Source organism: Lissotriton helveticus (genome assembly GCF_964261635.1).
Source record: "Lissotriton helveticus chromosome 1_1 unlocalized genomic scaffold, aLisHel1.1 SUPER_1_unloc_9, whole genome shotgun sequence".
Classification (NCBI taxonomy): Eukaryota; Metazoa; Chordata; class Amphibia; order Caudata; family Salamandridae; genus Lissotriton; species Lissotriton helveticus.
In genome coordinates this window covers 757842-776517 of record NW_027611736.1, presented here as the reverse complement: position 1 = coordinate 776517, position 18676 = coordinate 757842, and the positions used below count along the sequence as shown (strand labels likewise).

The 18676-nt window shown below is 44.2% G+C and overlaps 1 protein-coding gene and 1 pseudogene across 1 annotated transcript in view; one reads left to right on the top strand and one right to left on the bottom strand.

Moving 5' to 3' along the window:
* The window catches only part of LOC144806576 (uncharacterized), a 58144-nt gene extending 39964 nt beyond the window's left edge, over window positions 1–18180 (top strand). Inside the window, exons 4-5 of the mRNA XM_078672910.1 lie at window positions 7835–8003; window positions 8100–18180. Coding sequence (XP_078529036.1) covers window positions 9078–11096 — 2019 coding nt within the window. The 5' untranslated portion in view covers window positions 7835–8003; window positions 8100–9077 and the 3' untranslated portion in view covers window positions 11097–18180. The remainder of the gene's footprint in view (window positions 1–7834; window positions 8004–8099) is intronic.
* Window positions 12753–18676, bottom strand: part of LOC144806604 (uncharacterized) — a 129583-nt pseudogene continuing 123659 nt past the window's right edge.

Sequence of the window (18676 nt, the reverse complement as noted above, 5' to 3'; positions counted from 1 at the left end):
GAGTCCTCAAATCCCTTCGGGGGGAACTGCGCAAGATAGAAGCAGAAATTCGCACTCTCGAACAGACCGTATCCCACAGATCACAGGGGCAGGCGGATCTGGCTCAGCTCAGGGAAAAAGTTAATGAGTACACTGTAGCTGCTGAGAAAGAATGTAAATTCCTGGGGAATCCTTACACAGCACGCATTTATGGAGAGGGGGATAGACCGGGTAGGGCGCTCGCTTCTGCTATTAGACCCCCCAGACACCACAATTATGTTACCACCTTGCTGGATGACCAGGGTGCACCACAAAGGGACCTCCCCAGGCAACTGCACGTCCTTACTACTCATTACAAAACACTGTACACCTCCCACAGACAGACAGCTCTTGACTTGCGCGCGTACCTCGATGACACTGCCATTGCATGGCTAGGCCCGACCCAACAAAAGTTTTTACACCACAAACTGGAACTGGACAAAATAAAAGACGCTATTATGTCCATGAAATCTGGCAAGGCTCCGGGGTCAGACGGCCTGCCAATAGACTTTTATAAAACCTTCATCCATGTGCTGGCCCCCATACTGAAGCAGGTATACTGCCCTCATTACTTCCCGCCTTGATAATGGAAACAGCTTGTTCGTGGGTATTCCTGCCTACGAAACCCGTCGTCTTCAAGCAATCCAAAATCAGGCTGCCCGACTTATTTTTCATTTTCCCAAAACTCATCATATTACTCCTGTCCTTAAATCTCTCCACTGGCTCCCCGTTTTACAGAGATCCCTGTTTAAACTAGGGTGCCTAGTCTTCCGGGCTGTTGATCGCTCTGCTCCGGCGTTCATTAATTCTTTGATCTCCACTCACACCCCTGCCCGTACCCTCCGCTCATCTACCTCTGCCCTCCTCACTGTTCCCCGCTTTCGTAAATCCCGCACTGGTGGAACCAGATTCTCTGTCCTTGCCCCCCGGTTTTGGAATTTCCTCCCTCTTTCCATGCGTTCTATTCCCATTTTTTCACACTTCCGCAAAGCGCTGAAAACATTCTTGTTTGCCCAGGCCTACCCCTGCTAACTTCCTCGGCCCTGTCTGTTCTGTCCAGTAGAGCTCTCAGCGCCAGGAAGCCGTTTGGCCACCGTGCGCTCTATAAATACTTTCTTTCATTTCATTTTATTTCATTTCACTATTCAGCCCTGGAGGATGGCATCATGCCACTTAGTATGCGCGAAGCCCTAATAACGTCCCTGTTGAAACCGGGCAAACCACCAGAGCACTGTGACTCTTACAGACCCCTATCGTTATTGAACACTGATGTCAAAATATTGGCGAAGGTCCTGGCATCTCGACTAAATCTCCTGATGGAGCGTCTGGTCCTTCCGGACCAAGCGGGCTTTGTCCCGAATCGCGCTACTTCCCATAACCTTCGTACATTGCAGGCTGTTCTGCAAGATATTGACCCTAATTGTGAGGCAGCGGCGGTCTTCCTAGACGCCACTAAAGCTTTCAATTCCCTGGAGTGGGACTACCTGCTATCACTACTGGAACGTATGGGAACTCCCTTTAGCTTTATAGACTGGATCAGGCTCTTATATCGTAAACCGCATGCTGCTGTGCTCTTAAATGGATCCCGCTCGGCCCCCTTTGAAATTCATAGAGGAACTCGGCAGGGGTGCCCGCTCTCCCCGGTCCTATTTGCAATAGCTATTGAGCCTCTAGCGGCCAAGCTCCGACAACATCATAACCACCGCTCCCTGATCTACCTGGAGCGTCAACTGCTCATTTCATTGTATGCAGACGATATTACTCTATATATCCACAAACCGCGAGAAAATCTGAACCCTCTTCTGCGCGAGATCACTAAATTTGGAGCCATAGCAGGAATACAGATAAATTGGTCAAAGTCCGCTTTGTTCCCCCTAACAGACAAAACCCTGCAGTTCCCTCTCGACTACCCACTGCTGTGGGAAAATGACGAGATAAAATACTTGGGCATCAACATCACCAGGGACCGTGAGGCCCTAATTAGGGCGAACTATGGTACAGTCCTCGACAAATTGGCTGACAGCGTAGCTAAATGGATCCACCTCCCGTTATCTATGGCTGGGCGTATATTGCTAATTAAGATGGTAATCCTCCCTAAGATGCTATACCTCTTTACTAATTAATATCCCATATAGCCCTGGCTCATACTTTTTCTGCGCCCTATATTCCCAGCTGTCGAGACATATTTGGGGAGGGAAACAGGCCAGGATGGGGCTACGGACACTCATGTTGCCTTACCACCAGGGTGGATTCGACGTCCCGAACTTTCGACTATACTATGACTGTGCTCAGGGCCACTTTGCCGCGTACTGGCTCCACCCGCCTCCCTTCATGGCTCACCTTGCCGTAGAAGATGATACATGAGACCTGAAAAGCCTTCGGGATACCTATATTCGGCAGCCCGAATAACTGATCGGGACCCCACCACAGTGGACTGCACGGTGCACGCCTGGCGTAGGATAGCAGACCGCATGGAGGTTGCCTTCCTATACTCCCCACGCATGAGCCTTGCCCATGACCCTAGGTTAAGTGTCTCCCGTGAAGAGATTGGCTGCAAAATGCTTACCAAACTAGCGCTTCATACATGGGGGGACCTATACATACAGGGACAATTTCGCACCGCGGCTCAATTCTTTGGGGACCACTTGCCCTCAGTCATGGATACAATCCTGTACACGAGGCTGCGACAAAATATTAAGGCAGTCACCCCCTGCTTCCCAGAAGAGCCGGAAGTCATGGCTCCCCTACACGCTCTTCTCCACACTGACACACCGAAGCACGTAGTTTCCATGCTATATAAACACGCATATGCAGCCTCCACACCTCCATCCATTAGAGCGAGACATGACTGGGACGAAGATCTGGGTGCCCCACTTTCTGATGACCAATGGGAGGAAAGCTGCTCACACACGAACATAGTGATAAGTAATGCTCGCCTCAGGCTGGTACATTTTAAATTTCTTCATCGTCTCTATTACACCCCCGCCAGGCTGTGCCGGTATGGGCTGCGGGATAATGACAGATGCCTTAGATGTCACCAGACAGGAGCGGACTTCATTCACTTGGCTTGGTCATGCCATGCTGTTGCCGCGTACTGGGTGGAGATCTTTGAAGCCATGTCTGAAATGATAGGGATTACAGTTGCACCCTGTCCCAAAATTGCTCTCCTAGGCCACTCCACCCCGGCGCTTAAAAAAAACGGAAATTCTTCGCGCTGGGCTTCCTGCTTGCAAAACGGCACGTAGCCTGCAGATGGGGCCGGGGACGTGCTCCTAAATTCAAGATATGGCTGACCACCATGTCCACTTGGCAGGACCAACTACACAACTATGCTGACCTATTACCTCACAAATCACGTCCCCGAGATCTCTGGGGCCCGTTTACGGCCTATCTACTTAAGGCCCAGGGCGATGATGAATCTGGGACAGACCATCAAGATGCTACAGGCCAGGCTGCTCTACCCCTTGTACCGAATGGTGCGTCTACTCTACGCCCGTACGATGATACTTGATTCCTTCCCTTACTCTGGAACCACATTCCTCCCCCACCCCCATCCAAGTACATTACATGATGCACTGTACCGGGCCCAGGGGTGGTATGGGTCATGAGCCTAGTAGTGACATTCCGTCTGAATGCGTAACATTACATCCATACCGAACTACCAAGTTGCGCGCTGGCTAAGCTCCCGGCCGGAGTGGGAGACACTCCCCACTTGCCATACTCTACATGATACATAACATTCAGATGCGTTGCGATCTCTCCAGACCACGGACGAAGACACAGACTACACCTATCCCCCCCCCCACAACACAAATGCTGGTCATCCGGCGGCAGAGTGCACTCACTCCAAATCCAGCCTGCTCCCGGTCCGGGGCAACATTACATTCTCGCTCTGCGCTAAAATGTCCTCCGTACCACATACTACGTATGGTGGATACACTGTGGGTGGGATTGACCACATTGCTTTCACTGTTCCCTATGCACTGTTTTAGAGAACAAAAAGTTTGAAAAGTGACCTCAAATGTTCAATGTTTGAAAACTGCTCAGTAGTTTGATTGCAAAATAACATCTCCTTTGACAGCTTCAACCACTTTGTATCGCGGCCGGCCCAGATGGGTTGTAGGCGACATGTTGTGTTACTTAAATGATCCTCCCCAGACAGTATCTGTTGGTTATGACACCGCTTGTTGTTGCTGCCGGCCTGCTCTCACAGGTTGTAGGCGTAAAAGCTGTGTATTTCTTACTTGCCTCTAATAAAGGTCTTTATATATAAAAAAAAAACGTCTTCCAATTGATCTCCAAATATGTGAAAAATGTGTAGGATTCGTTCACTCGAGAAGACTTGTTACGTGTCATATAGCAAAACGTCAGCGTAGAGGGAGATTCTCTCATCCCACTCCTGATCAACTGGAGTACCTCATAAGAGAGGTCCTGGCGAACCCACGCACGTGTGATGAGCATAGGAGACAAGGAACATCCCTGTCGGAGGGTAAAGACTTGGGAGACTGTATTATTGACGCTCATGCGCACTAGAGGGGCCACATTACAAGAGCATGACAGCAGCACCACTGGTTTTAGCAAAGGAATCCCCTGTTGCGTGTGGTACTCCATTAAGGTGTCGGAGATTTAAGCGCATTCCCTGGTGTGGCATAAAGCCCCATTGATCAGGTTGAACCACTTTTACAATTACTGTCCGCACGCAGATCGCCAGGGCCTACGCAAGGACCTTAGTCTCAAAATTAAGTGGGAGATAGGTCTATAAGACCCACACTCAGTTGCTGGTTCGTCCATTTTTGGGATGACCGCCACCTCAGACGTTCTTTGGTCCTCCGGGAGACACCCTTATTTTCAGGCAGTCTGAAATATACTCTGGAGGTACTCCATGATTTCATCCATCATTCTTTTATATAATTCTAAGGGGAGCTCATTAGGCCCTGTTGCTTGCCCTGTTTGCAAGGTTCCTATTGTCTTATTGATTTAGTCTACTGTCAGGTCTTGGTCTAGTGCGTCTCGGTCCTCATTCGTTAGCATTGGCAGGGTCAGGTCTTTTAGGTAGTCTCTCCCAGTATTTCCGTCCCCTTGTTGTCAGTGTCCTCAAGGATCACTGCCTTGAAATCATCCTATAGCACGCAAGCTGATTCAACAGGCCGCCTGTTCACCTTAAAATAGTAGTGATTCCATCTCTCATACGAGCTTTGAACGTCTTGTCTTTTAAATATCATGGATCAACCCTTGGGGGTAGCATGAAGTCCAAAACCGGACCATCGAGTTGCACCCACACCAGCGAATGGTCTGAGATTCCCCCTGCTATGTGTGTAGCGGCTCTAAAATCATCTTTATGGACAGTCTGGGTGAAAAGATAGAGCAGGCATGCCAGATTACCATGTGCTGAAGACAGGTGCGTTCGGTTCTGATACCCTCTTCCCCTCTAGGGGCATTTAGGAGTATCATGAATATAGTATAGGGTCAGTTCTGTCACTTCAGTCACCCAATGCGTGTATGCTCAGTCGTAAGTGTCTTACCCTTTCACAGGATGAGTCAGTCTTGTCTGGGTCTCTTTCCTGTTTCCCGGCACTTGAATGGCACGCCCGAAGACTCGAGAGAGCATTGACCCACCAGCAGGCTTTTGTGGAGTGCTTTTGTCCTGGATGTAGGGCTGCATTCAGTAGGGCGCCCACTCTGTCTTTTCTTTCCAGTTGCCTGAAGATCAGCAGTCCCAAGGTAGCAGTCACACCTGGCCTGTCTATAAGTGCAGCCTCCTCTGGAGGCACGACCATCAGCAATTGAGCCCACACTGTGGCCGGCTGGACCACAGGTGTAAGCTCAGACGGGGTGTTCGACACTGGAGTAGTTGTAGTCCCTCATGGGCCTCTGACACAGAGTAGTCAGAAATTCAGCAGCTAAAAGCCCAACACAGGCTCTCCAGGAAGTCAATAGATTCAGACCTTGTTGTGTTAGGACTTTGGCAAATACAACCTTGAACGGGCATGTTGGCAGCACACACTCTCCTACTGGGCCTCAACAATCATGTTGTCGTAGAGTTTTATTTTCTGCCTTGAACTGTTGGGAGAGTCTTGGCGGGGGAGGAGGGGGTCCCTCAGACTAGCTGGTACTGCTGGATGGCTTTCCGACCCGCCCTACAAATAACGAGGATGTGTCGGACCTTGCTTCTTCCAGGACAGCCTTGTCCTCCTGCTGGATAGTAAAACTCCCTTCCCTTTCATACCAGACAGGCAGGCTTCTAGGCAGACTTTTAGGCTCTTCAGGACAGTTACACAGCTTCTCCATTAAGTAATTCAGCCTGCAGGTGATGTCCCTTTAACTTAGATAAACTGTCAGGCTGACACCATCCCTGGTGTCACAGCAGGCACCTGAGTACTTTGTAGAGCACATTATTCCTTGGTAACAGAGGACTTTGAACTGGGGTGTAAAAGAGGGATAGATGGTCCCACTTGCATACACAACTGGCAGGCAGGAGATGCGGTTTACTCTGTCGCACTCTCACATTGCATTTATGCTACGCACACCAACACCCTAAACACGCACTTGATGATAGTGCAAAGTCTGGGCACAGGCAAAGAAATGGAGCATTGCATAAGTGTGTCAGCAGGACGCCACTCCACTGACCATGATGCAAAGATCTCATCAGGCTATTGATCCTTACAACAGGGTGCATTGCCACCACCGCTCTATCTGTTAAACCCATGACAGTCCTCTGCCCTTAATGAGGGCACACTTGGTGTGACCCTCCAGGTCACAGGACCGGTCCAAGACCTCCCATAGTCCCTTGTTAGAAGTTGCACAGTACTGGAGTGGCAGAAAAATCTCATGTAATTTTTTTTTTTTTTTTTACTTTGTGGTACATTTACCCCGTAACGTGCAGTCACAAGTTTGACGCCATGGACAGGGGAGTTGCCACGAGGAACAGATTCTTCTGCCTGTCAAACAACATGCCATTCACTATTTCATAGTGTTTTTCTGCTTTTATTTACCACTAGTTTTAAGCAGGTGGTAGATAAATGCATGTGGTTGGTTGGGGGGCGATAGGTGAATCAGGGGAGGGAAGGGTAAAGAAATGTCTAACAAAGGAAAGAATTGTGCGTTTCCCATAGTTTGTAAAAAAAACCAGCATAAGTCTTGGCTGCTTCTGCTGCACCCAGAGTCTTGTGCGTCTTTTCAGTCTAATTTTCCTGTCTGGAAAAAAATTGTGTCCTGTTTTTCTGCACCCGGTACATCTAGGTGCAGAAAAACCCAACAACTGGTAATCAGGTGGAATAAAATGAGCACGTGAAAGTACTCCTTAATTTCATTTCTGTTGATTCATACTCTGGACCATAGTTGAGGGATAGGTCTAGGCATAGTCCTCGCAATACACAATAGATTTGCGTGCGGCAGAGGCCAGAGCTCAAAAGTCAGGATACCAGATACAAGTAGGTGGTACCGCAGGGCAGGGGGAAACGCCTGTTGTCCATGGAGGGGAAATTCCTGTCCCAGAAATCTACATTAAAAATTAATAAATAGTATCCTTTTTTAAATATCTGTTTGGTGCCAGTGCATATGACTTTCATTTCTGCCTTTGGGATTCTATGTTACAAGTCCATAGGGTGCATGTATCCTTTGTGAGCTTAATAAAATGTTGAAAATTCTATAAATCCTCACTCCTACATCCAAGTACTCCCAGGCTACCATTCTACACTCTGCACTGTCTGAAAAACAGCTCAACATTTTCAAAATTCTGCAACTCTGCATTGATTTGGCTTGTAAATTATATTTTGGGACATTTTCGTGTATTAACTATTTAATTTTAATACTATAGGTGATTGAAATTACTGACGAAGAAAGCAAGATTTAGCATCAGGCAACTGAAGTCAGTGCCATAAGAAGGATTATTTTGAAAAACTGAAGGACATCCAGCATTCTACGTTTAAACAATTTCCAAAATCTAGGTGTGGCGAGGAAGTGGGAGCTGAGGAAAGTACTATACTGTAAGTGAAGTCTCTAATTTAGTATTTCATTAACCCAGAGCAAAGCCATTTCTGTGCACAGAAATAACGTTCATCTAAAACATCATGTAATTCCAGAGAGGAAGCACAAACTGCATAAAAGAAAGTTATAACAAAAAGTTTCTCCTGCAAACCATCAAAGAAAAGACGCTGAGAGAAGACTCCGAAGCTGACACGTTAACAACCAAAAGATTGGAAAATCACCTTTGTTCAACAACCGTTTTTAACCAGTTACGCAAGTTTGAGACTATCTGCCTCTGGGTAGAAAACCACGACCCACTCTGCTCACTCAAGCGAAAACCTTAAAAATTCACCACTTTATTGTGTTCATAACCATCTCAGATTGTTTCCTTTTTATTGTGTACTGTTATGTAATTCTATGTAAATCGCCTCAACATTATCTGCTGTGCATGAGTGATATGTAAAACTGTTAAAGATAAAAATCGAATAAATGAGCTATAGGTAATGTAAATAAATCCTCGTCTTCAGAACTACAAATCTTAACCTTACACAAAACATAGAAAGGGTAAAAGGAACTGATGTTCTGCGACTAATGATCCACAATAGTACTGTGCACGTTCTAACGCCTTCAGTTACTGCCATTACGTCAGTGCAAAAAGGTACTTATCAGTTTAATCATTAAATATCAGACTAACACCTTATCACTGCATTGCTAAGAACCTATACGAATAGATTCGAGAAAAACTTCAGTCACAAAATAAGTTGCTGCCGGATAGGCTATAACCTAAAGATTATTATCTACTAAAAACATTTCGACATGTGTTACAGGGCTGCTTCCAGACATATTTTGCTCGATTCAAGTGTTAAGAAGATTACACACAATTTATTTTTGAGATAAATGCTGAACATTATCTAAACAAGCCCAACTCTAAAATCGGGTTCACTCTTACCGTGGCATATAAGCAAGAGAAAACTAAACATAGAGATATTAACTCTAGGAATACACCTTATAAAAACACGACCTGTGAGAACAAATTCAGTGTTCAAAACCGCCTCAATCAAGGTAAAATAACCTAAGTTGGGGAAAAAAGTTACATGTGCCAAAAAAGATACAGCCATAAATCTTATCTCACAGAATTTGATAGAATGAACACTGGGGAAAACCACTTTCAGTGCAATGTATGCCCAAAAAGTTTCAGGCGTAAATCTTATCTCACAGAACATATGAAAATCCACACTGGGGAAAACCACTCTCCGTGCAAAGTATGCCAAAAAAGTTTCAGGCGTAAATCTTATCTTACTAAGCATATGAGAATGCACACTGGGGAAAAACCTTATCAGTGCTCTGAATGCCAGAAAAGGTTTAGTATCAAACCGAGTCTATATCTACATGCATTAACCCACTCTGGGGAAAAACCTTACCAGTGCGCTGAATGCCAAAAAAGTTTCGCCCGTAAATCGAAACTCACTGAACATATGAGAATCCACTCTGGGCAAAAACCTTATCAGTGCTCTGAATGCCAGAAAAGGTTTTGTAACAAACCGAGCCTATCTCGCCATGCATTAACCCACTCTGTGAAAAAACCTTATCCGTGTGCTCAATGCCAGAAATGTTTCAGTGACAAAAGAGGACTTACTATACATACAAGGACCCACACTGGGGAAAAACCTTACCAGTGCTCTGAATGCCAGAAAAGGTTTTGTAACAAACCGAGCCTATCTCGACATGCATTAATCCACTCTGTGGAAAAACCTTATCAGTGCTCTGAATGCCAGAAATGTTTCAGTGACCAATGGAGTCTCACTCGGCATATAAGAACCCACATTGGGGAAAAATCTTTTCAGTGCTCTGAATGCCAGAAATGTTTCAGTGACCAAAGCAGTCTCACTCGGCATATAAGAACCCACACTGGAGAGAAACCTTATCAGTGCTCTGAATGCCAGAAATGTTTCAGTTACAAAATCAGACTCACTGAACATACAAGAATCCACACTGGGGAAAACCCTTATCAGTGTTCTGAATGCCCAAAACATTTCAAACGTAAATCACTTCTAACTGCACATTTGAGATTCCACACTGGGGAAAAACCTTATCAGTGCTCTGAATGCCCAAAACATTTCAACCGTAAATCTATTCTAACTGAACATTTGAGATTCCACACTGGGGAAAAACCTTATCAGTGCTCTGAATGCCAGAAAAGGTTTAGTTTCAAAGCGACTCTATATCAACATGCATTTACCCACTCTGGGGAAAAACCTTATCAGTGCTCTGAATGCCAGAAATGTTTCAGTGACCAAAGGAGTCTCACACGGCACATAAGAATCCACACTGGGGAAAACCGTTATCAGTGCTCTGAATGCCAGAAATGTTTCAGTGACCAAAGGAGTCTCACACGGCACATAAGAATCCACACTGGGGAAAACCGTTATCAGTGCTCTGAATGCCAGAAATGTTTCAGTGAAAAACGCTCTCTCACGCAGCATATAAAAACCCACACAGGGGAACAAACTTATCAGTGCTCTGAATGTCAGAAATGTTTCATAAACAAATGCAGTCTCACTAAGCATATAAGAATCCACACTGGGGAAAAACCTTATCAGTGCTCTGAATGCCCAAAAGATTTCAGACTTAAATCACTTCTAACTGCACATGTGAGATTTCACACTGGGGAAAAACCTTATCAGTGCTCTCAATGCCAGAAATGTTTCAGTGACAAAATAAGACTCACTCAACATACAAGAATCCACACTGGGGAAAAACCTTATCAGTGCTCTGAATGCCAGAAATGTTTCAGTGTAAAAAGCAATCTCATTCAGCATATAAGAACCCACACTGGGGAAAAACCTTATCAGTGCTCTGAATGCCACAAATGTTTCAATGAAAAAATCAATCTCACTCAGCATATAAGAACCCACACTGGGGAAAAACCTTATCAGTGCTCCGAATGCCAGAAATGTTTCAGTGAAAAAGGCAGTCTCACTTACCATATAAGAATCCACACTGGAGAAAAGCCTTATCAGTGCTCTGAATGCCTAAAATGTTTCAGCCAAAAATCTCATCTCACTGAACATGTGAGAAACCACACTAGAGAAAAAAAATTATCAGTGCTCTAAATGTCAGAAAAGATTCAGAGGAAGAGATGGTTACAAGCGCCATAAGAAAACACACCATCAAAATAATTCAGTGCTCCAAGTGCCAGAAAAGCATCAATTTTAAACGCAATCTCACTCTACATGAGCAGACTCACACAGGGGAAAAACATTACCAATGCGGTGAATGCCAGAAATTCCTATTTGATTGGCACAGCCTCACTAACCAAAAGCGACTCCATACTGATGAAAAACCTAATGAGTGCTCAGAATTCCAGAAAAGTTGCAGAGAAAAATGCTATCTCACCATGAGAATCTCTACACTGGAAAAAATCCTTATGCCTTAAAAGTTTGTATCTGAAAGACTGTTCTGCTTCATGAGAGATCCCGCTCTGGGGAAAAACCTTAGGAGTGCTCGAAATGCAAGAAACGTTTTGGTTACAAATTACTTCTCACTTGACATGAGTGAACTCACACGGGGGAATAAAGCCTTATGTGTGTTATGAATGTCAGATAAGGTTTAGCCTTGAATACAATGTCACTTCACATGAGAGAATTCACACTGGACTAAAGACATATACAGGACGGGAAAGCCAGCAACATTTTACTCAGAAAGGAGATCTCACTAAACATGAGAAATGCATCCACATGAGGTGAAAAGTAAGGCGTATCTTGAGTTGCAGAAAAGCTTCTAACAACCTGACTTTACATGAGAGAGCACATATTGTAGTTGCAATAGGATTCATCAAGAAACTCTTGCAGGATAACTTAGGCTGTCCGCATTCAACGTCCAAAGAAATTTCAGGCCTGGAAATATTTTTAATTGCAACAGAATCCACAATTTGAGTATTTCTGAAAGTTACAAAACTCTCAAGGTCTTTACTTTACACAGAGTAGTGTTAGTGCTTGCAAAAATCAAATAATTGCCAAAAAAATCACAATAATAATGCCTTAAATTTTACTCCACCCAAAAGGTTTCTACTTACCATTGATTCTTAACATATGACTGATATCTATATTTTCATGATAAGATTAAGCCTATGCAGAGTTCCTCAATGAGGAACTCCGCACAGTGACAAAAAAAGTCTGGCGGTCTACGCAGAGTTCCGCGAGCAGCGGAGTACGTAAGGGTCATGCTGTTTGTGGTGATTTTGAGCTCCTGGTGTTTGTCTTGCCCGCTAAAAATAATTGCGAATGGCACCATGTGCAGTGCAAGAGGGTGCAGCTGCCTCTACTCGAGCGGCAGCTTTGTCAATGCGAAGTAAGTTTTCTCAACGCGAGTGCTTGTGACCTGCCGCGACCACTCACATTGAGAAATCCGACGACCCGCTTTGAGAAATCGCCCCAGGAGGTTGATTTTGCTCGCCAACTAGACCATGGCGAGCGCGAGCAAGGAAAAATCTCATTAGGAGGTGGATTTTCCCCGCTCTGGCACATGACGTTAAAGAGCGCAAGCGTCGAAAAAAACCTTGCTACGCTCCATGGAGCGGAGTTTTTAGGAACTATGCGAGCTCCGCGGAGTACAGAAAACTCCGCGAGCAGAGTTCACCACCCAGAATGAGATAATATACGACAGCAGAAAAACATAACCAACCAGTTACTTGCCTTCGATAACGCTCTTTCTGGTGGGTACTCCTTTACCTGACCGTGTGAATATTCCCCACACACCAGACTGGATCCTCAAACTTTAAAGCTCTCCTGCTGCACACAGTAGGAGACATCATGCAGCTCAGTGTCGACATCATTCTGCTCCAGAAGTAACAAGCGAAGACGCATAGAAGTACTTCCCATGCGCACAGTGAACAACTAAGAGGTCTATGAGTTCATTATCTCACTGGTCTGTATCACAAATGGAGGCCCTGGTTAGATATTAATTCACCATTTTTATCATGATTAGAATTCAGATGTGGCCTTTTCATTTCCAAAAATTCTAATTGTATTCTCAGCAGCAAGGGTATATATAAATCGTTGAGTGATGACTGCGCAGTGCTCAAGATGAAAGTGATATGATGATAACACAGTCCGATCCACATTTTGTAAACAGAAACAGGGCTGTAAATTGCTTTTGTACAATGCAAGTTAAGCAAAGGCGATTCTTAGAAGACATCATTTATATGAAATAGTCCCTGTTTAGTCAATGTTTCAACCATTCCAGTTAATTACCGTGGACTCATCAGGACGTTAGATCACTGTCTCTCCGATATGCTTCTCACACTATATTCAATACAACCCAGTAAGCATTCTTCTGTATCTCAGGGCAGCGTACCTGGGAGCCAGTGATTCCTCGGCTCGCTGTCAAACAAGTTCAAGTATGACATTTCCTGATGAGACCACTGTCATTGACTGCCTTGTCTGTGAGAAACTGCACCCGCCCCCCTGTGATGGTGGGCAGGAAGACCTTCACCGCCAAGTGAAATGCTCCCAACTCCAACAGCTTGATGTGGAGTTTGGTCTCTGCCGGTGATGAGGGTTCCCTAATTTCTGTCTCCCATATGGCCTTCCCATCCCAGACGTGATACATCCGTCACCACTGTTAAGTCTGGGTGGAATAGGGAGAGGGGTCTGCCACTGGCATAATCTAATTCTCTGGAGAAAATGTTGGATGCTGCCTACAATAGGGCGAGTCGGTGTCTGGAAGGACACAAAGAGGTTTTGCAGCTGTGCCAGCTGTAGCAGCAGGTCACTCAGTGGCATGATGTCCTGGACGTTGCCTTTGTGTGCCATGGCCATGAAAGAACTGGGAGACCTGCTGGGTTTGCAGCAGGGTCTGGCGCTGGCAGAGTTGCAAAACCCTACTGTAGCCAAAAGGGGACGAGATTTGTGATGAAATTGCGTGGCAGAGGCATACAGACCCAAGGAATCTGTCTGGGGCCTAGTCCACTTTCTTGCTTAAAAGGTGAGAGCCATCGAATAGCTTGTCCATTAACGATGCTTGGGTTTCTTTAGAGAAGCATATAGACCTAATCCAGGCAATGCACCGAAGTTCCACACTCATGTCAATCACCTGACCAAAGCAATTGGCTGTGTCCAAGTCACAACATATTACAAACTTTGCTGCAACACATCTATCCTGAATAGCGTGTGTTCGTCGGCAGAGTTTAGGCCACTGTTTCCCACACGGCATGATTATATTTGGGAGCATTGTCATTCAGACCCTCCAGGATATAGCGATGTGCAAAAATAAATCGCCAGTTTTGTAACAAGCCTGCACTTTTCATAAAAATGCCAGTGAATGCTACCTCGTCCTTGCATTGAGCCAGCGCTCGCCAATGGGCCAATAAAAGGCCTGCCTGCTGTTTTGCATTCATCAATTATTTGATTTTGGGGATATTAAGTGTTTACAACAGGGGTCTTCAACCTTTTCTGAAGTGAGAGCTACTTCTGATCAGTGAAAGTCTTGAGCCACTTAAGGCTAATCATCTTGCACATTACCAGACAGTTTGTCAAGTAGGGCCTTTTAGATTGAAGACTAACCATCTGTCTGCGCCTTCCATGCCATGGTACTCCTATGATCTCAAGAAATGTAAAAGAAAATGTAGGCACCAACAGCAATGTTGGAGGAAGAGTTACAGCCTACTGTTCAACACAGTTAAATCACTTTCATCCTTTGATTTTAAAAACTTAGCAACTCCCAGCCAAAAAGCTGTGATGAACTAACCGTATTCTATTTTCCAAAGTAAATAAAATATTCCTGAATTTTAAGATAAAACCAGATAATCTTCAGGGACAGATACAGTGGAGTAACGTACGGTGAATAAACTAACTTTCCATTTCCTGGTAATGAGTACATTCACCCCACTTCCTGAAGAGAAAGTCTCTAATCTTATCAACACTATGAAATTTGGAGCCCTGCAGATTCTTGCCCTCCATTCAGTTTCAGCTACCATTTCTGCTCATCTCACTTTGTTATTAAAATGGTGCTCAAGTCTGGCTTGTTTCCAGATGCTTGGAAAAAGGCATTGATTTTGCCACTTCTAAAGACTCTTTCCCTCGATCCCTAAGATGGAAAGAACTACAGATCCAAATTGGTCCTTCCACTTCCTGCTAACATTTTAGAAAAGGACATGAATCAGGAGATCACCACCTTCTTTGAAAATACGGACTGTCTGGATCCTGCTCAACATGAGTTCAGACCCTACTACTGTATAGAGTCGACCTTATCGGCAGTAACTGAAGAGATCAGATCCATTGTGGATAGAGGAGATTAATGCAGCCTTGGTCCTATTGGTTCTAACAGAACTCCACCAAGCATTCCAAGTAGGAAATGTCGTCTGGCGCCATGGTTTACAAATCTCCCTCCTAGCCAGCAAAATTAAGTAAAACACAAGTTTTTGTTGGGGCCCTATCGGGTCTGAAGCTCCCCCCAGTGCAGGAGTAAAACCAAATAGTATAAGAGTTGGGCTTACCTCCACGATGCGACCCAGGGCTCTAGAGATAGTCTTACCCACATTTTCCAAAATTCTTGTATCTTGAAACAGGACGCCAATACATGGACATCATCTGCATTCTGAAGGCCGCATCTCATACAGCTGGCTTCTCCACCTCCCTTTATCTTGGATAACTTAAGGGAAGACCAATAGATTCTATGGAGTGTAAAAAAGTGTTTTTTTCTCAGTGCAGCAGATTTAATCAGGGGGTAAGGAGTATCTAGAGATACTTTCCATAAAGTTTCCAACTCCTCGCTCGGCAAGTAGTTCTCCCAGATTCTATATGGTTGATCCATCTTTCTGTCTGTAGCTGCCAAAAGATGGTTATACCATTGCGCCACTTCTTTTTTCCTAGGAGCTAGATCCTGTAGTTCGCTTTCCATACTGCTATCCTCTATAAGTGGCCAGCTTTCCTTCTTACAGCAGGACGAGAGCTGATAAAACTTGAACCTGGACAAAGTACAGTTAGTAATATGGTTCCAGTATTCCCAGGAATGGCATTTGTCACCCAGTACAATGTCTCTCTAATATACAACTCCTGCCTCTTTTAGTGGGTAAGCAAGAGAGTCCAAAAGACACTCCGCTGTACCAGGAGGATCCCAAACTGGCGCCCAATCACTATAATAGGATAGTCCTAACAATTTCGGCAGTCCGACCACAACCTAGCCGCCGAACGCAGGGTCTTTAAACACATTTTTTTAAAGAATTTACGAGAGTTGAACTTGTACATGAAACCTAACTCCTCTTCCCCTACTAACATGGCTTTAAACATGCAGCCTATCAGCGAACTGTCCGGAGAGAGCAATAGCATTCTACAGTTCTTTAGTTGATAAGCCCAACAGTACAGCTGGAAGTCTGGTAGGGCCACCCCCCTCCATGGAGTTTGCGCCTTAATTTCTTCCAGGATAACTGGATCGCTTTACTTGCCCCAATAAAGGAAGATATCTTGCCCTGGATTTTAAGAATATCAGATTTTCCGAATTCTAAAGGAACGTTGTTAAAAAGGTAAGCGTATTTTGGGAGGACACACATCTTGATGAGATTAACTCGCCCATACAATGAAAGTGGGATGCTCTGCCATCTTTTTAGTAGGACATTGACCTCTTTTGAAACTCTATCTAGATTAATCTTGGGGATTAGGGCGGGGTCCTGAGATATTATAACTCCTAAATATCTAAGTTCTTTAGCAAAATTCCCCTCCTGATCGGTTATGTTCCAGGCCATAACCTCGGTTTTCTCATTGTTTATCTCATAACCTGACAGGCTTCCAAAAGTTTGGGTTACAGCTCCAAGCTCTGAAAGTGTAGTGCTGACATTGGATGATAGAAGGATCAGGTCGTCAGCATACAGTGCTAACTTTCGTTTCGTACAAACCCATTGATTTAAAAAGGGACAATCTTCTGATTCAGCCTTACGCTCTGAGCTAGCGGCTCTGTATATAAATCAAATAAGATGGGGGAAAGCGGGCAGCCCTGCCTAGTTCCACACCCTATCTTAACTATCGGGAAAATATTGCCATTAACCAGAATCTGGGCCCGAGGGGATTTATATATTTCTTTCAACACTTCCCTAAAACTATCAGCAAAACCAAAAACCTTAAGAACCCTATTCAAAAGGTTTCAGTTACCCCGGTCAAAGGCCCTGGCTGCATCAACAGTAATGATTGATAGACGGAGACCCTGCGACGAAGCAAAGTCAATCGACCCAATTAAGGTATGTATTAAATCAGACATCTGCCGGCCTTGCAAGAAACCCTTTTGATCCGTGTGAATTATTTGCCCAACAACTTTGCTAGGCCGGGCATTCAGAATTCCAGCAAAGACTTTATAGTCAACATTTAGCAAAGAAATTGGGTGGTATGACTGACATTGAGTTGGGTTCTCCCCTGGCTTTAAAATCAGTGCAGTAACTGCATCACTCCAAGAGTCAGGCAGGCGAGATGTACCTTATAAGATCCCATTAAACAGTTTTAGCCAGACCGGGATAATCTCCTCCCTCAAAATCATCCGAAACATTATCACTAATTAGGAAGATAACAACAAGTGGTCCTGTGATGCTTGCTGGAATGGGAAGTGTTTAATCAAAAAGTGGATGGAATTCAAGTTTAGGAGACAATTTTTACAAAAGTGTATGGATTTTGTGTATATATCAAATTGTTGATCTCCAAAGTGGCCTAAATAAATAAATTGAATTGAAATTCAAGTTTATCATTTGAATCCTATTGTTGGAAAAGATGTGATTTTGAACTCCATGAGGCGGTTCCTTCCAGAAAGCATTCAGGTTGTAATCATGAGTCAAATAATGCGGAGGAGGTTAAAATATTCAAATTGAATTCTAATTACATATGAAATGTTCATTGTTCAATATTTTTCTCTTAGTATTTTAATGTGCGGACTTTATTGCTTAAGGAAAATAATGGTAATTGTTTTTCTATATCAAGGAAGCATTACATTAATGAAATCACTGTATCCCACCTTCTTTGTTTCCTTTCCTGTGTAAGTTTCTATTGTTGAACTTTAAAGATTGCCCGAAATTAGGAATTGTGTTCTACATAACTTTGCTGTGTTACAGTATGTTGATTTTTATGTACTACTTTTGTCTCTTATGTGTATGGCAACTGATGTTTTGTTTTGCTTTAATAATCAGCTTATGTTTATTAGGTTTAATTATTCAATAAAATGTTTAAACACAACAAATGGTAGTTGATATGTATTTACAACTGCAGCATTTTTATAGTATGGGTCAGTTTCAAAGGGGCCAAAAATATGGTCTGTGGGATGACAGAGGACCACATTGGCATCAGCAGGGAGAGGTTTGGGAAGGTGATAAGGGGTACATGTAAGGTTGGAAGTAGGGGGAACAAAGCATGTACATTGTGTGGACTGTGTCTCCTGGAGTTATTGTGAGGGATACCATGCTATCCTGTAAATGAATCCCCTAGTGATTATTATCAACAAACTTAATTCGGTTTTATAAAAAAAAACATCTTCCAAGTTACAGATTGATAAATATAATATGTCCAAGTTAATCAGAACACAAGATAAAAATTCATTAATTACAGTAGAAGCATTTTGCGTCTGTGAGATCTCAATGAATGCCGTCATCAGAATCGGTAGCCGCTGGGGACAACACAGTGCATGGGCCGTTACTGGTTCAAGCAAAGTATCAACATCCGTT